Raw genomic sequence first — 18770 nt, forward strand, 5'->3', positions numbered from 1 at the left:
TTAATATAATATAATATACTACACTATCTACAGTAATGTCTCTCTAATTGACGCCCAGATTGACCACAAAAATGGACAATTTGGGAGGAGGAGATACGATTATTCGAGCCTTGCGGTTTATTTTTATTGTTACAAATTGTCCACAATTATAAAAATGAGCCGCAAGGCTCGAATAATCGTATCTCCTCTTCCCGAATTATCCATTTTCGTGGACAATCTGAGCGTCAGTAAGGGAGACATTACTGTATTGCTCTTTGAAGCTAATTTTTCTCGAAAACGGAGCCTTAAATAAGAAAATGTTATTCCTTTTTCTCGACTTAGTTTTGCACGTGGAATCACCCTATTGCCGGTTGTACCACGATTTTCCGAACACACTGTATAAATATGCATTAAATATGGCGGCTGAAACGTATCGCGGATAAATTGCGCACAAAAATGGACAATTTGGGAAGAGGAGATACGATTATTCGAGCCTTGCGGTTTATTTTTATTGTTACAAATTGACCACAATTATAAAAATGAGCCGCAAGGCTCAAATAATCGTATCTCCTCTTCTCGAATTACCTATTTTAGTGGACAATCTGAGCGTCAGTAAGGGAAACATTACTCTATATCTATATACTAGCTGTACTAAACTAATCGCCCGCAGCCAGACCAAACGCAATCTCGTCATTATTACAAAACAATGTTTACGATGTTCACGATCGGCGTGTCCCAGCGTGAAGCTGCCAAAGATTTAATTTAACTGCCGATCAATGCACGCAGCACGCTCATGAAACGCGCGACTCTTGGCGCAAGCTCGCGAACAGGTCGCGAATTGTAATAGAACGATCGTGTTCCCCGATCTGTGCAACTGGTGTACGTTGAACGGCGCCGATTTGTAACGGATAATCGGATCAGAAGACCTTCTACAGGCTGAACTTTAAAGTCGACAGGGTTCGGTTCCCCGCAACAGCAACCGCGCGAAGAAGTGAAACGAATCCTGGGACACGTGCCAATCTGGATGCCAATCTCGCTTATTTTGACAGGTTAACAGCTACAATCTGATTAAGGTGTGCTATACCCGCTCACGCCATACGCTTGTAATGGTCACGCTAAGATCGTTGTTATCGCGCCCGCGAGCGGCTCGCCGCCGCAACTTTTTCGGAATGATCTCCGAGTGGACGCCAACTATTACTGTTATTGCCTATGCTGTTATTTAGGAGGTTTTTAGACGAATGCGCGATGATCATGAGCGGAATCGAAAATCTTCCGATTATGGAGCGAGCAGTGGATAAGGAAATAAACGACGATAAAATGATTCTATTGGACTTAAAAGTTACAGTAAATTCTGCCCAATTGACGCTCAGATTGGGCACAAAAATGGACAATTTAATACCATTATTCGAATCTTGCAGCTCGTTTTTATAGTTATTGACAATTCGTGACTATAAAAGTGAACGGCAAGGATCGAATAATCGTCTCTCTTCTCCCTAAATTGTCCATTTTTGTGGACAATCTGAGCGCCAATTAGAGAGACATTACTGTACAGTAAATTCTGCCCAATTGACGCTCAGATTATGCACAAAAATGGACAATCTGTTACCATTATTCGAGTCTTGCAGCTCGTTTTTATAGTTGTTGACAATTCGTGACTATAAAAAGGGATCGAACAAGGATCGAATAATCGTCTCCCTTCTCCCTAAATTGTCCATTTTTCTGGACAATCTGAGCGCCAATTAGAGAGACATTACTGTACAGTAAATTCTGCCCAATTGACGCTCAGATTGTGCACAAAAATGGACAATTTGAGAAGAGTTACAAGTATATAAAACAACCATAAAAACGAGCCACATTGCAAAGCGTATCTCCGCTTCCCGAATTGTCCATTTTTCTGCACAATCTGAGCGTCAATTAGAGAGAATTTACTGTAAAGCGTTACTTTCGAAGATACCGGCTCCTTCAAAGTGCCGAAATAATTGCCATAAAGTGTACTTTATTGTGGAAAATGTCATTGTGGAAATGTTTCTTTGCTTAAGCATGTTCTTTGTCTTGTCACGAGTACAGTGATGCGTATAATTACAGACACGAAGTAACTTTTACATTTTTGTATCATTCCCTATCACTCGATAAAACACAAATATTTATAGATCATTTACTATTTCTCAGAACTCTATTTTTCTGCGTTATCATCGAATTAGAACCGTCGGCAAAAAGTCAGTTTCCCAACTAGAATATGAGCCGTTTATTTTGAAAGTGGCATAAGTCGCTTTACCGTAATGAAAAGTGGTGATTTTGTAATGTTTATACGAAATTATTTATACTGAGAAAAATATCAGTATCCTGAGATAACAAATACAAGTAAATCTTCTCGAAAGTTAGCATCCATATTTTTAAACGTGTTAAAAAACGCAAACCCTTAAATATATCGACTTAAAAACATTAGTGACTTATGCCACTTTCAAAATAAAAACGGCTCATATGTACATCGTCTTCGCTTGCCTAAATCTTCATCGCATAATGAAATGGCTGCGTACACAGAATTCGGTTTATATATTTTAGCGGCACTCCTCGATCCGATACTGTCGAAGTGTAGAGTTACTTTGGGACGTGGACGATAGCGAAACGAGCATGTGTTTATATTACAGCATCGATAGTGCACGAAACAGCGTGGCGAAGGAGATACGCGAACTTATCAGGGATATGTTTTGTCTGTGCGAAATCTGCCAGTCGGTGAAACGAGTCAGTCGTATATGGATGATTAGCGAGCGATGTTGAAGTTGAGATTCAAAAAATTGCTATGGGACAGCGAATAAACGATCCAGTTGAGAAAAAGTCGTGCAAAAAATCTACGCTTCGCGTGTACTTTTTACGTACAAATTAGTACTTAACGAAGATTTTATCGAAGTTCGCTTAAGCTTTGCAATTTTATGCATTGAAAGAGTTTGATATTTCGAAAATGGCGCTAATTCGATGACACGTGACCGCAGTAATTTCGCGGCATACTGAAAGACAATTTCAACGGTTTCCTTTTTCGTCGCGGCATACCCACCGAAAACTGCAGTTTCGGATGCGGCGGCTCGGTAATGGCAGACACGCGGAATTAGCGAATACCGAGCGTAATGAAAATAGGGCACGCAACATGTCGCAAATAGTTTGTTGTTCCGGATGCAGGCGCGGTAATACCGGCGAAAGGGAATCGCAAACGAGAAGACCGATACGCGCTACATGCACGGCACAAAGCAATGCTAACATTGATATCCCCCCGGATCCTGGGACGCGGGCTTAAGGCACTTAGCCTTCGCGAATTCCGCTTAGTTGGAAAATTGTTTGCCAATTTTCTCTGACCCATTTTCAAGTGGTCCATTCTTTAAAACGATATCAAACGGTCCGCTCCTCTCCGCTTGAGAACGAGCCAAACATTATGTTGCTCAAAGCCAACGTAAAACTAAAATGCCCGGCTCTTATCCGACGCCCGACATTGCTGAACGAATATCTCGCCGCAAGAATTTAGACGCAGGAAAGTTGCCGGCTCTCGCGTGTCAACCTGCGTAAACGAGACTGCATTTCGTTCGAAAACGTATTCGCAACCTCGGCGATTGTGAAGTAACTATGAAAGCACGCCCGTGACCATTAAAGTACAAGATCATGTACTTAAAAAAGAAATGCGAATAGCATTTTTATTTTACTTCTACATAGAATTTCTATTTGGGGAACTTCTTCTTTGTCGCGCTCTTTGGGAAGTGAGGCGTGAAAAGTGAATATTTGCATTAAGATCGAAACGAAGCGCAGCGATTAACCCTTTTCACCCCTCGCCGCGCTTTAACGAGTCACACTCCGGACGGAGATTTTTGATTATCTGTTGTCAGGTATGAACCTCGTTCTGTTTCTTTGATCGTAAATACACTATAAATTATAAAGTTTCTTAAATTGTCCATTTTTGTGGACAATCTGAGCGTCAATTAGAGAGACATTAGTGTACAGTAAATTCTTTCCAATCGACGCTCAGATTGTGCATAAAAATGGACAATTTGAAAAGAGTTATAAGTATATAAAACAACCGTAAAAACTTTGACTGTAAATACCCTATAAATTATGAAGTTTCTTTTTCTTCGGAGAAATTGTTGCGATCGAAAAGATCTTAGTCGTTGCAATCGTAGAGAGGATGATACGGGAAGGGATTAAGCTTGGATTAAAGTGAGAAAATATCGTTGAAAAGATAGCTACTTTTTACATTAGTTTTATGACTTTCTATGTTCATATTATACCATTCAGATTAGATTAACCCTTTGCACTCGGAACACTAACTCTGCCAACCCCTAAACGCGACTAACGTGCATCGCTTTAAAAAAGTGCCAAGATTGGATTTATTTAAACATTGTACGACTTCTATTATAATGTACGCTTCAATAAAAAAAAGGATACCCAAAAATTTCTGCCAGAAATATTTAATTATAATAGCAGGAATTGTAAACGAACAAAATCAGAAATCAGTCATTCTAACTGGTTTGGTAGTTCTAGCGTTAATCTGCCAATTCAGGACCACAGAGTGGACCTTCCTGGATAGGGTTGCTTTTATAGGGTTGTTTTTATGCCCCATGCACTATGTCGTGTTCTATGTATGTATGTATTGCTAACGGTTCGGTCGGTCCGTCCGAACAGCTAAATATAACTTCATCAATTTCTCGAATCCAACAGCACCCTTTGGTAGACATATTTTCGAAAGCGTGTCCTTTCAGATAATGAAATAAACGAATCGATTTTTTGAAGGTTCTAGACTGGAATAGCCCCTTAGGTGTTCAGTCCGTTCGCGGTGCCATGATTTTTCCGTGATATTAATATACGAATACAGTAAATATAGTAAATAATACAGTAAATAATACAGTAAATTCTCCCCGATTCGCGCTCAGATTGCGCAGAAAAATGGACAATTTGGGAAGAGAAGATGCTATAATAGAAAGAAAAGATAATATTATTCGAGCCTTGCGCCTCGTTTTTATAGCTGTCGACAATCGGTAACTATAAAAACGAAGCGCAAGGCTCGAATAATATTATCTCCTCTTCCTATTACAGTAAATAATAATACAGTAAATAATAAATACAGTAAATAATCCAGTAAATTCCCCCCGATTCGCGCTCAGATTGAGCAGAAAAATGGACAATTTGGGAAGAGAAGATGCTATAATAGAAAGAAAAGATAATATTATTCGAGCCTTGCGCCTCGTTTTTATAGCTGTCGACAATCGGTAACTATAAAAACGAGAGACGCAAGGCTCGAATAATATTATCTCCTCTTCCTATTATAGTAAATAATAATACAGTAAATAATAAGTACAGTAAATAATACAGTAAATTCCCCCCGATTCGCGCTCAGATTGCGCAGAAAAATGGACAATTTGGGAAGAGAAGATGCTATAATAGAAAGAAAAGATAATATTATTCGAGCCTTGCGCCTTGTTTTTATAGCTGTCGACAATCGGTAACTATAAAAACGAAGCGCAAGGCTCGAATAATATTATCTCCTCTTCCTATTACAGTATCTTCTCTTCCCAAATTGTCCATTTTCCAGAATAATCATTGAAAGATTACCGCAATACCAGAAAATTCGCGGCCGCGTTTGCGGTTTGTTTTCAGGAAAAAGAAACCCGTTCTCGGGATACAACGATAGTCGGAATAGCTATGCGCTCCGCCCAATGCAGCAAATGTTATCAGTCTAGAGTCTAGAGTGATTGTGTGGCGTGATGGACAGTTATTATAACCGATGGGGCGCACGTCAGGTTCTTTCGCGAAACGGGGTTCCTATAGCGGGTCGAGATTTATTTCGCCGAGATTCGACGCCGAACGGGATCGCTTGCTCGCGCGGCCTCTAAACACCGACGGCGCGCGTTGACGTGGCCGACGATTGTAAAGTTAACTTAATTGTTATCGATTCGGCGCGTACGGGCGCAAGAGCAACGCGGCGCACGAAAAACTGTGTGCGCCGTTTTCTCTTTTTTTTTCCAAACGTCGGATATTCGAGACGACGGCGTTTCGACCGGCGAAGCGGAGCCGAAACAGGGATGCGCTCGAAAACCCGGCGAACTCGGTGCACGCGGGGGCACCATGCCGCTTCTACGAATCGCGTAACTCGAGGACCACAAAATTGGAGTAATTAAACAAAAATCTGTTGCAGCCGTTGAACGGTTCGCGAGATTAAAAATAGATTAAAAGCTCTGTTGAACCGCGCTCGACTTTTTTCCATGCTGCTCTAGGCTCTCGGGGCATCGTGATCGCACATGCTGTAAATGCATGAAATTCGCAGACTAGTGATAACCTAGTTTTCTAATTCCATCCTCAAAGAACTGGAAAGGAGTTTCTTTAATCCATCGCCGTATAGCTCGAAGCCGCAATAGGATAACACGGCTGTTATACACGTCGCGTTTCACTATAGATACCATCAATGATTTAAATTATTCGCCCGTCCACCCTACTTACCAGATCTCGCCTCGAATCGTTGTTTCTTGTGTCTTACCCGAACTGAAATGTCCGCAAACACGTGGCCAGTTTTCCGACAGCTTTTTAACAATTCAAATGTAATCGGCGGGAATAATGAGAAGAACGTCGTGCCCGGCAAAAGAAGCGGCTCGTTTCTTTCATTCACCGAAAGACGCTCCGCGATAAACGTAACATCGAAGCATTCTCCAATATTTTTGCTCGCTCGATTTCGCGTGTTTCACGTAGATGCGTGAAAACGCGTAATTTGTCTGAAGTCTAGTAATAAATGATGAACCGAAAATATAAACTAACAGAAACTAAAAGGTCTAGTAATTTGTTTCTACATAGTCTTATTATCATTTCTCATTATTATTCATCAGTTTCCATAATTTTCTGCGTAATTTGTCCGAAGTCTAGTAATAAATGATAAACCGAAAATATAAACTAATAGAAACTAAAAGGTCTAGTAATTTGTTTCTACATAGTCTTATTATCACTTCTTATTATTATTCATCAGTTTCCATAATTTTCTGCGTAATTTGTCCGAAGTCTAGTAATAAATGATAAACCGAAAATATAAACTAATAGAAACTAAAAGGTCTAGTAATTTGTTTCTACATAGTCTTATTATCATTTCTTATTATTATTCACTAGTTTTCATAATTTTCTGTTCCAGAATTTTGGAGCTTTCACCGTGCAAAACAAAGGAGACACTTAAATTATGATTACAACCGGAAATTTATTAACACGGTTGGGACAATTGGGAAAAGGAGCTACAATTATTCGAGCCTTGCGGCTCGTTTTTACAATCACCGATTGTTGCAACAACTATAAAAACGAGACGCAAGAATAATCGAATCCCCTCCTCCCGAATTGTCCATTTTTGCGCGGAATCTGAGCGCGAATTAGAGAGAAATTACTGTATTTGCGCTTTCCTCCCGAGAAACTTTGATCTCGGGGAACATTATCGAACAAGTTCCGAGAAAACGTCTGCGAGAAAGGGCGAAAAAAGCTAATTGGAGCCGATTGTCTGGCTAAATCGCTCGGGGTATAATTCTACTTGGCATGTGGTCTGGTAGGTTAAAAATTTACGGCATTGCCGGTAGGAGCTGCCCTGGAACCGAGAGGAGTCGCATTGAAAAGTCAGCAGGGCCCTGGGAAACAGTGCTGCAATACGCGAACTTCGATACCTATGAAATTGTTACGCCCCAATTGTTGTCGTGAAAAAGCAATCACGTCAAAGATTTAGTAAACACGCCCATATATATATATATGTATATATCGCTACGTCGATAAAATGCATCTGCTCTATCGTTTAATTGCGATCAAATTCTTACGAAAATAATCGAATATACACTCGAGTCCAGCAGTTTCATAATTTGCGATCGTTTTTCGATACGTTCGATCACACGCGCCGACAGAATTGAACCAGGCATGCGAAAAGATAGTTATGCTTCGCTTAAAATGGTAGCGCAGCCCTTTTAAAATTGCATTTCACTTGCTGGATACTAAAAATATCAAACTGTTCTGTTCCTTTCTCGAAAACTAAATCTGCCTGCCTCCTCCATGAACTAAAAACAAAAGTTAAGCGCTATCAGAAATGATGGTTGCATGATCTTTAAATTTTACTTCTGCTGCTGAATAAAATGCTTCGGGTACAATACGATTAAAATATCTTCTCCTGATATATTATATTATATATATAATATAATATAATAATATTGATATGATATATTATATTATAATCATATGATATCATATGATATGAATCATAATATATATCATATGATATATGATATATTATATTATAATAATATATAATATAATATATCAGGAGAAGATATTTTAATCGTATTGTACCCGAAGCATTTTATTCAGCAGCAGAAGTAAAATTTAAAAATCACGCAACCATAATTTCTGATAGCGCTTAACTTTTGTTTTTAGTTCAAGGAGGAGGCAGGCAGATTTAGTTCGAGAAAGGAACAGAACAGTTTATATATTATCTCCCTATAGTCCTGTTTTATGATCTATTTTATAGAGCCGTGTTGCTCGATCTCGGTCGGACAGAATTCGATGTTTTAAACAATATTCGAAACGGTTTTCTTTCGTGAAACTTTGGCCGATAGAGAACGGTGTACAGCTGTCGCCGCGTCCGTATGCGATATTGGTACACCGCTTACGTACATTACTCTGATAACGCGCTAGATGCACTTGGACAAACTATGGACAAACTATCGCCAGATATGCACTAGGCATTTGCAGTCCGTGCGGATGTTTTTCAGCGCGATACATCGGTATAACCGACCGAAACACGAATATTAGGTCGTCCACTGAATAGATATTTGCGTTTATTTCATAAGAATTTGTTGCACGATTATGTTATTATTCGTTTAATTATCTTGCATCTCTTTCGTCGAAATATGCAAATAATTACCTTTGGAATCTATCCAATCTTTATTATCCAGTCTTTTATTAATAATATTAATATTAATATTAATCTTTATTATCCAGTCTTTTATTAATAATATTAATATTAGTATTAATCTTTATTATCCAGTCTCTTTTATTAATAATATTAATATTAATATTAATCTTTATTATCCAGTCTCTTTTATTAATAATATTAATATTAATATTAATCTTTATTATCCTATCTTTATAATCCCGTCTTTATTAGAATCATTGCAAACGTTTCCTGTAAAATTTTCGTGCAATTCCAATACCGTGAAGAAACCGCGTATATCGAAGATACTTTTTTCCTCGACCGATATCTTTTTTGAAAGATAAGTCATTCGAAACGGACACAAATAGTCATAATTAACTTTTCGCGTTAAAAATAAACTGTTTCACGAATGACGTAAATAATTGTATATGCATATTTGGGGCGAATATCATTTTATTCTCTTAATTTTCCTCTCTTAATTTGTATATCGGAAAAGCTCCTCCGCAAATAATATCGGTTTCAAACCGCACGGATGACCTACATATTAATTAACTTGATAATTTACTCTAAAAAACAAACAGAAATCAATCTTTATATTTATTTGTGTTTTCTTGTTATCAACCTAGAAACCGAAACGCTGTTGAACTAGGTCCAATATTTGTTGCACGAATTATAATAGAATTTATATTATAAATTGAAACAAAAGCATAGAAACTGGAGAAGATATTTTTCGAAACAGAAATCAATCTTTATATTTATTTGTGTTTTCTTGTTACCAACCTAGAAACTGAAACGCTGTTGAACTACGTCCAATATTTGTTACACGAGTTATAATAATATATAATAATATATATAATATATACTATAATATATAATATAATATATAATAATATAATAGAATTTATGCCATAAATTGAAACAAGCATAGAAACTCTGCAGAAGATATTTTTCGAAGTTACTAATTTCAGAAAAGGAGAAACAATGATTTACTGTCGCTTCTGCTTCTGAGCTTGATATTAAGGGATCGTTTTCGGGGAAAGTCTTGAGCCGCAGAAAAAAAAACACCGGAAACAAACGATCGCGAACGCCGATAATTCTGCATAATCCACCAGGGATTAATCGTTTCGCGCCATTTCATTCGACGCTAAAACTTATACTCGAGAGAACATTTAAATAAAATACGACGGTGTATAGCATATTGATTGTATGCGCATGTTTCCGAAGACAACAATGACATTACGGTATCGCACGGCAATGACAACATCGGCAACTGTACTAATATACGTTTAGTTTAACAGAGAGATAAGTACGACTTCTAATGAGACAGCTCCTCGTCACACAACATATACAACGATGGATTTCGATCAAGCGTAAAAATAAACTGAAATAAGTTTTATAGATTTTTCGCAGAACTTCGTTCTCAATATATACACATGTTTCCAACGTATTCGCGCTTTCGTAAACGTAACAAACAAATATTCATGGTAATCGGTTAAATGTGTAACAATGTTTTATCACTGACCTTCTTCGCTTGAAAATGTTCCGGCCGTGAGTTTTCGACGATTTCCTGATCAGGTTTGACGGGCTGAGGTACCGACGATCGGAACCCGTCGAACACACCTTTAATTGTGAACTTCTTCATTACGGACCGAAGATAACACCTAAAGGATCACATGTGCAGCAGCGACACGAATTCAACTCTCCCTAAAGTTCCGTGCGTGCAACGAAATGTATCGGGTGGTTTCTCGGTTCGGCGTGTCCGATCGACAAAACGTAAATAGAAATTTTAGCAACGGCAAAGAGTTTCTGTCACGTTCTATCTACGTGTTAATTCTTTCACGGAAAACTACCGATGACATCTTCCCGTATCAATGGCAAATGTCACTCATCGATATTTCAGTCTTAGGGGATCTCCTCTACATTTTGACAGAAGAACGATGACGTCGACGAGACACGGCACATCTCGATAACGCGGTGTCCTCGTGGAAATAAAGACGCACGCGTTACCGCGTAACCGATTGACGAACGCGTTTTTCCAAACGCTTCGTGACTAGAATTGTTTTCGTACTTGACAGCAATGCAGTGTTGTTTAACCGTGTCAGGATCAATAACTGGCAACAGGCTCATGTGGACTCTCGCACGACCGCGAACGTACTCTGTGCGCAATCGTGGGCAAAACTTTATGGCAGATTTTTATGCCAGGTTCTTACGGTTCGAAAGATGGCGGACATGCAATATGTAACCATTTTAGGGATATTCGCGTGCTGCTCATTCGCTCGACGGTATAGTGACTTTTGTGAATTTTTTTTAATAATCGGTAGTTTTCATATTGTTACATCTTTATTCGTATTTACCGTATACAAAACGACTTAACGTTACATGAAGTTATGCGATTTTAAATAGCGTTCACGTTTATACGAGGAAAATAAATTATATACTAGATTGTGTATAAATTGTGATGCATTTGTTATAACTTTTAAGTAGTAGATGTTGTTACTACTCTGTGCAATTTATCCATGTAGCTAATGATATTTACTTCGCCAATCATAAATTGAGAAGAATCTAGTATCTTTTGGCCACATTTCTGCAACATTGCCAATATTTCGAACATATATACCTGGAGGCAGCATCTACTATTGCTGCATATGCAATCAGTTTGTAGAATGTGATAGACTTAAATTCAGTACAACCTCTTACTCTATTATTCAGAATCGAACAAAGAAGTTTTAGAATCTTGTACCTACATGCTATTTTTCTATTAATTTTCTTCTTAAATATAATTTCATTTATTTATTAATATTTATTTTAATATAATATGTATAATTATAGTATATATATAATTTAGTATAATTATTTAATATAATTTAATATAATATATTTAATATAATTTAATATAATATATATCATATTTTAATTAATATAATATAATATGGAAAAGTTTAAATAAGGTAAACATAATAATAAGTAGATGTTACTACCAAGATATATATGCTCCAAGCAGTATGTACTATGTATTTTGTACCTTGAATTAGTCCACGGTGTATTCTTCTTACACCATGATCGAACTATCTTTCTTCTTATATTCTTTCTTCTAAATTAGCCTTAAGTTTCCAATCACACCATACGCTAACTATTGCCGACGTAACAATGTCAATCGCATGTTTTACTGGAGCGCACAATTTCTGAAAATTGAAGTTTCATATTAAAAAATTATCTCTATGTTTAATTTATTCTAACGTTTCTTAAATAATTATCTTAAATAGCGTGCAATAATTGTACGAAGAAATAATAGCTTTTATAAGTTTGAAACTAGCGATATGATACATACAATCGTTTCTGCAAACAATGGGGTCATTTTTGGTAGCAAAAACGACTTAAAAAAGCAAAATAACAAATAATATTTCGTTTACTTTATTCTACCATCATTATTATTCAAACTGATATTCAAATAAATAAATTTCATATCCTTCTCCCACCTTCACTGCTGACGTTAACTTACAGTCATGTTGGGTTACTTTCTCGAGACTATACCAATTAGTAAATAATATTGTAATAATGCCCAAGAAGTAGTACATAAGTTTTAATTTTATTCTTACAAGGAATATAATTAAAAGTAAGTACATATAACCAATACGTCACAAAATGGCAACTGCTTTAAATTCTTCGAAGGATGAAGCACAAATTAAAACACAAGGTTAGATTACATATTGTTTTATGATTCACCACTCGTAAACATCTGCGTTACTATAAATGTACTAGTAGAGAACGATCGTAAGAAAAATGTTATATATACGTATTTGGAAGAAATTACACTGAACATATTTAAAATGGTTTTACTCAAAAATTGAATTGGAAAGAAATATCATCAGCATTACAATATACACATAATACGTATAATTTTAGTTTTCTTGTAATGACACTGGTATGCAAGTATCAATATTTTGTAATTTTAATTTAAGATGTTCAAGCAATGGGCTGCGTTGGACGTACACAAGGCGATGGTATGGAAAATGTGACAGTGGATAAAGCCGAGGTGAAGCAAACAAAATGCCGTCTTGGTGATGCTTTGATTTATCACCCAACAAATCTAAAACAATTAAGCTCCATTCCACCGGTTACACCAAATGGTCCAATTATAAATTTAGTACCAAAACATATTTCTAATGTTAAAGATGAAAAACATATTTTGAATTCATTAAAATCGAAGGAACCAAAATTTGTTCCTTACGAGCCATACAAAGCTGCAGTTAAACCAATCATTCCACATGATAAAAAAAGTAAAAGATTCCATAAAAGTAGTTTAAATGTAGCGGTTTCTCAAGTTGCTGCGATGAAAATTCATGAGATAGAAGTGCCAGCTGCTGAGGTCATCAAAGGGATGGAAGATAAATCTATAGAATGTGAATGGCTAAATGAGAAGAAAGCATATGAAATAGAAATAAAAAAGCTTAAGGAAGAAAATAGTCAACTTGAAAATCAATTAAAATTTCAAGCACAGGTACTTTTCTTCCTATATATGGATATATGCACTATTCTAAAATTGAAAGTTTTGAATGTTTTAACAGAAATGCAAATTATATTTATAATTTACTTAATTAGGTAAATGGGGAATTGAAGAACTTATTAGTGGCAGCTGTAGGTGAAGACCTTGAGACAAAGGTTCATTTGCTGACTGAAGATAAATTACAACTTGCTAGGGCCCTTTTAAATTCCTCTCAGCACCTTTCAACTCATCAAGAACAAACAGAATGGTTGGCTGGACAATGCGAAGTTTGGAGAAGTAGATTCTTAGCCAGTAGGTAAATGAAAATTAATCAAGAAACATATATGGAACATTTTTATAATGTCTTAATGACTTCAAAATTCATGCTCCAATCATTAATAGAGAAAATTAGGTGTAATTTTTACATTTTCATTTACATTTAACTAATAGTATTATAACTACTTCTTTGGATAGCTTAATGGTGGAGGAACTTGCAAAATGGAAAGCAGCCCTCTGTCAAAGAACAACAGATCTTCAAGAAGCAATAAAGAGACTTCTAGAAGATCGTAATCATATTCGTGACATATCCCTTAAAACATATAGGTATGAATATGCAACAAAATTAGTCTCTTCGTATAAATGTTTATATTATTAAGTTAATTAGCGTACAAGTTCACTTATTTTAGGACCCTCAGTATTCTTCGTGAAAACTTTGATCCTGTTGGAGCTGCATCTTCTAAAAGGCACGAGTTACCAAGTACAAATATTACTGACTTAGCACAAGGATGCTGTCAGCTAGCAGAAATTTTGAAAGTTCAATTGTTAAGTGGTGTAGAAAATATTCACTTACACAAAGAAATTAATATAACAGGATTAGATATGAAAACACTTGCTGAAAAAATGGCAGAACAAGTGAGTTTTTACTTCCTTTAATTCATGTTATGTACATAATCTGCAACTAACCTTATTGGTAACACTTGTTTATTCTATTTTATTTGTTTATTTATAGTTGCTCATGAGTCCGAATTTGCTCATGTCGGGAAGGCAAGATGTTGCTTGTAGTGCAGTGATGGGTGCTGCTGTAGCACTTGGTGGCCAAATATTTCTACCACGAAATGATTCAAATATAACTTGTTGTCCTCATTGCAGTGGTGAAATTAAACAAATTTAAAATCTCTATTTGAGTATATTAACACAATTTATCCAAATGGTTACTAATATTTCTACATCCTTTTGAAATTTATTTTTATATTTAAACTTGTTGATTTAATAATACTAATAATATTGACTGACAATAACAAAAAAATTACGCTTAATATCCACATGTAATCATTGACAGTTGATTACTTGTTAAAATATAGTTCTATGAAAAGTTTAGTTGGTAACCGTTATTTCGAAGTAGTAATATATTTATGGTTTGGTTTTTAAGGAAGATGTCTTTGTTGTAATTTCAAAGTGTGTGTGTTTGAAGTAATAGAATTGGAGTGGACAGCCATTATAACTTCAGGCATTTTTTTCCAAGGAACAGACCATTATTAAAATATTTATATTATTTAACAATAATATTACATGGTCTCCTTATTCATTGATTTACTGAATTTAACCTGAACCAAAGCATTTATATATTTAAAATACTATTATAATATTATGAGAATAGGATATAGTACATACCTATTTGAGTCTCAAACTGCACGAAAGTACAATATTGCATTAGGTTTCTTTTTCCTCCACTCTTCTTTTTTACGCAGTGTTATACATAATTACGGAAACCAACAGATAAATAACAGTTATCTAAATAAATAATCATTAGATAAATGCATATCTCACACGAATTATTCACCTACAGGCAAACATAAACTGTGAGTTGTTAGTTAAATATCTGGAAACCCTATATATTTTTTAAATTTAGTTTCCACGTTTGATTACATATGTATTATGAGATAAGACTTAAGGCCACTCAATGTATTGCCATCTTACATTTCAATAATTTGAAGACAAGATCGACAATTAAATTTTACTTCTTATGTATTGAATACATCAAACATGCTTAAAAAATTGTATATATATTTTATTCTCAGTGTTATTTCACGTACACATCAATCAAGTATGAATATGGACGTGATTAACACCGACTTCCGCTCAATTACTCTGCCAAAGTGTACACTTACGTAAAACGTAATTAAGAGATAAAGGAAGCAAAATATAATTCAAAAATTTTGCAACAATGAATCGTAGTGTATCATTGTATTACATCAAATTAAATACAGTAGAGCTCCCTTTATATGAACATGTAAAGGAACATGACAGATCTTATAACTAGATAGTTTATATATATACATAGATAACTTTGTTTAGCAGAATGGAGTTCAAATGAACGAAGTCCTACTGTATAAAAATAGGCCCGACATTCTACTGTACGAAATTATATAATTGAATAAAATAAAAACTACGAGCAACTCTGCCAATGTGTATTTCTTGCGGACGAAATGAATTTTATTTAAACAGTTTAAAAGAAGTACAAAACATTAATACAAATCTGTTAGTATTAGGAAGATGTTTAAAAACGATTCATAATGAGCAACTATCTAAACAAAGACCAGAACATATTGGTCCATTTAGAGAGTCAAAACTAACAAGACTTTTTCAAACGGCAGTTTCTGATAAAGAACACATGGCTTTGATAGTGAATATCAATCTTTTAACAAATTTGTATACAGAAACACAAAATGTTCCGAATTTTGCTACAATTACAAAGAAAATAGTTTTAGAACAGAAACAAAAAATGTATAAGAAAAACTCCCGAAATAGTTAGAGAAAATATAAAACCAATAACTGATTAGGATACGGCAGAATTAGAAAGTGATACCAGAATCATTTCTGATATCATGATGAATTTTATTTTTCTTCACTGCAGAAGTAATATTTATAATGATATATATATATATATATATATATAATATGTATCTGACCTTGTTGAAGCAACACTATTTCAGCATCTTTCTCCTGTTCTATATCCTCCGCATTTTTCAAACAATCCTCAAATTCCAAGAGTTTATCATTATTTTCATCTAACAACTTTTGCAGACGTTCTTTCTCATTTTGACATATTTCTAAGTTTTTATTTAATCTTCGTTTTATCGCTGAAGTTCCATTACAGTATCGAGAATGTGCTCCAGTTCTATGATTTTTGGAGCATGTACGTCCAAGCACTAGAAAGAAAAATATAGTATAATAACAAATAATAAAAATGTAAATAAATAATAAATGTAATAATTACAAATTCTTAGATAAAAAAAAAGATCTCTCCTCTAATTTCATACAATGAAAGTTTCTTTAGATCAAATGCTATTACAGAATTTAGAAAATACTTTGTAATGAAATTACCATAAATTTGGGTATTAAAGTCTCGTATCCGCCATTTCTTGGCGAATCTCTAGATCACGACTTAATGCAGAATTCGTCAATAATTTTATTACATCTTTTAAATTTTTATTGTACAAAATAACTCATCATAATCCTCAATTTGAACATATACAGGTATATGTAGCATGATTACCACCAGCGTTATGCAATTCTGCCAAGATACATACAAATATAATTAATATAAATCAGTTTGAAATGTATATGCATTTTAACAAATGCAATACCTTCACTTCCTAATTCTGTAGCATCCCAATCAGTTACTGTTTTAATACTTTCTCTATTTGTATAGACTGGGACTTTTTCTTATAAACTTTTTGTTTCTGTTGTAAAACTATTTTCTTTACAATTGTAGCTAAATTCGGAACATTTTGTGTTTCTGTATACAAATTTGTTAAAAGATTGATATTCACTATCACAGCCATATGTTCTTTATCAGAAAGTGCTGTTTGAAAAAGTCTTGTTAGTTTTGAATCCCTAAATGGACCAATATGTTCTGGTTTTTGTTTAGATAGTTGTTCATTATGAATCATTTTTAAACGTCTTCCCAATACTAACAGACTTGTATTAATATTTTGTGCTTCTTTTAATTTATCCCTAATGTTTAATATTTTTTTCAAATGTTCTGAACCAACCAAATTGCAGAAGGTGGATCTGTTATATTTATAAGAACAATTATATATAAAGGAATCATTTTTGGCATAAACATTGTATTTAATAAGAAATACTATTGCATACATGCTAAATTCAACAGTATTTGGTTCATTCTCAATATAATGCTTCAATAATTTGATAATAAATATATAATGCAACCTAGAACTTCTTGAATTTACAGCTGTTACAGTTACTTTTAAATTATACTGTCCAGCCATTAAAATCTGGTAAGGCTCAGAATCAGAATTAACATAATGTGCATCAGTGCATTGACTGGGCCTTATTCCTGACTCCTTTATAGGCCAAGATACTTGGATCTCTTCCAAATAAATATGATAGTTCATCTTGTGTATTTAGATTACAAGACCATCTATAACAGAGTCTAATGTATCATCCATCTATAATAATTAAAAAAATATTAGATATGTTCACTATCATATTAAGCTATAAAAAATTTTGGGTAAAAAATAGAAACTACGTAAAAACTAAGAACATTAGAAAGTTCAAACTGGCCTTGAAAGATGGAGAAAAGTTTCCGGAACATAGTACTATATATATACTCAGTTTCTAATTTACCTTATTTAAAGTGGTTGTAAATATCCATCAAAGTTCAAGATGGGTAGTAGCGAGCATTTTTACCCTATATTTTCGTAATTTTACGAAAGGTTCTCCGCCTTTACTATACAACATCGGATCTTCTAGATGTTTTTTAAGATGAAAACCGTCGAATTGTTGCGTCGGAATGATGTTCAATTCAGACAAATTGAGAAAATATCAAAAAAATCGACGACGTGTGAACAACCAAGCACAACAGTGTACACTGTCTTGCCGTCGCGCGGCTATCACTCGCCATCAACTCTTGGCTTTATGTGTCGTATTTAAACTGAACCAAAATCTACACTACTGTCCCATGGGGCATTATGTATTGGGGCCTAATGATGAAGAAAATCCTTTATATATTCCTCGAAGTCCACTTATTACACTTTTTCAGTAGACAAAATTAAAAAGATCGTGCACAATTCTTATCGTTTTTTAAGAACTTTATACAGACAAGAAATCGTTTCAAGGTAGATGCTTTATGAAGAAAACCTATGAAAAAGTGAAACGCCAACATAAATTAACATTATATGTACATATTTTAAACTCAGCAAACGAATCAAAGCGAAGAAAATTTCTGTGCTTACTTCCGCTAACGGATCAAACTGCGGCCAACATATGTGCAGAAGTAGGACCCATTCATCATACAATTTCTTATACAGCTATATTCATGGTATGGACATGCAACGTTCACGTCTACATCTATCTTAGCTTGCTTAG

General features: G+C 35.0%; 3 protein-coding genes across 17 annotated transcripts in view; 1 reads left to right on the plus strand and 2 right to left on the minus strand.

Moving 5' to 3' along the window:
* Tomosyn (syntaxin-binding protein tomosyn) overlaps positions 1-11060 on the minus strand; it is a 113513-nt gene extending 102453 nt beyond the window's left edge. For 4 of the 7 annotated variants that reach the window (XM_033467373.2, XM_033467348.2, XM_076522854.1 and 1 more), the window contains exon 1: positions 10419-11060. In XM_033467373.2, coding sequence (XP_033323264.1) covers positions 10419-10538 — 120 coding nt within the window. In that variant the 5' untranslated portion in view covers positions 10539-11060. The remainder of the gene's footprint in view (positions 1-10418) is intronic. The other 3 variants (XM_033467422.2, XM_033467388.2, XM_033467407.2) reach the window with 1 other exon arrangement.
* Positions 11061-12090: 1030 nt separating this feature from the next.
* Positions 12091-15840, plus strand: LOC117218709 (golgin-45). Of its 2 annotated transcripts, none has more exons than XM_033467276.2 (6): positions 12091-12590; positions 12856-13394; positions 13496-13695; positions 13854-13982; positions 14066-14291; positions 14389-15840. In XM_033467276.2, exons 1-6 carry the CDS (start codon positions 12539-12541, stop codon positions 14548-14550), a joined length of 1308 nt encoding a protein of 435 aa, XP_033323167.2. In that variant the 5' UTR covers positions 12091-12538; the 3' UTR covers positions 14551-15840. The 2 variants fall into 2 exon arrangements, with proteins under 2 accessions (XP_033323167.2, XP_033323174.2); XM_033467283.2 differs by having other exon boundaries at positions 12091-12509.
* LOC117218731 (kinesin-like protein subito) lies at positions 14006-18770 on the minus strand. Of its 8 annotated transcripts, none has more exons than XM_076522864.1 (8): positions 18638-18770; positions 18030-18542; positions 17538-17851; positions 17027-17453; positions 16764-16953; positions 16349-16588; positions 15051-15170; positions 14006-14484 (listed from the first exon to the last, which is right to left on the minus strand). In XM_076522864.1, exons 3-4 carry the CDS (start codon positions 17795-17797, stop codon positions 17060-17062), a joined length of 654 nt encoding a protein of 217 aa, XP_076378979.1. In that variant the 5' UTR covers positions 17798-17851; positions 18030-18542; positions 18638-18770; the 3' UTR covers positions 14006-14484; positions 15051-15170; positions 16349-16588; positions 16764-16953; positions 17027-17059. The 8 variants fall into 8 exon arrangements, with proteins under 8 accessions (XP_076378979.1, XP_076378977.1, XP_076378978.1 ...); XM_076522862.1 differs by having other exon boundaries at positions 14006-14983; XM_076522863.1 differs by having other exon boundaries at positions 15051-15219.

Source organism: Megalopta genalis, chromosome 6 (genome assembly GCF_051020955.1).
Source record: "Megalopta genalis isolate 19385.01 chromosome 6, iyMegGena1_principal, whole genome shotgun sequence".
Lineage (NCBI taxonomy): Eukaryota > Metazoa > Arthropoda > Insecta > Hymenoptera > Halictidae > Megalopta > Megalopta genalis.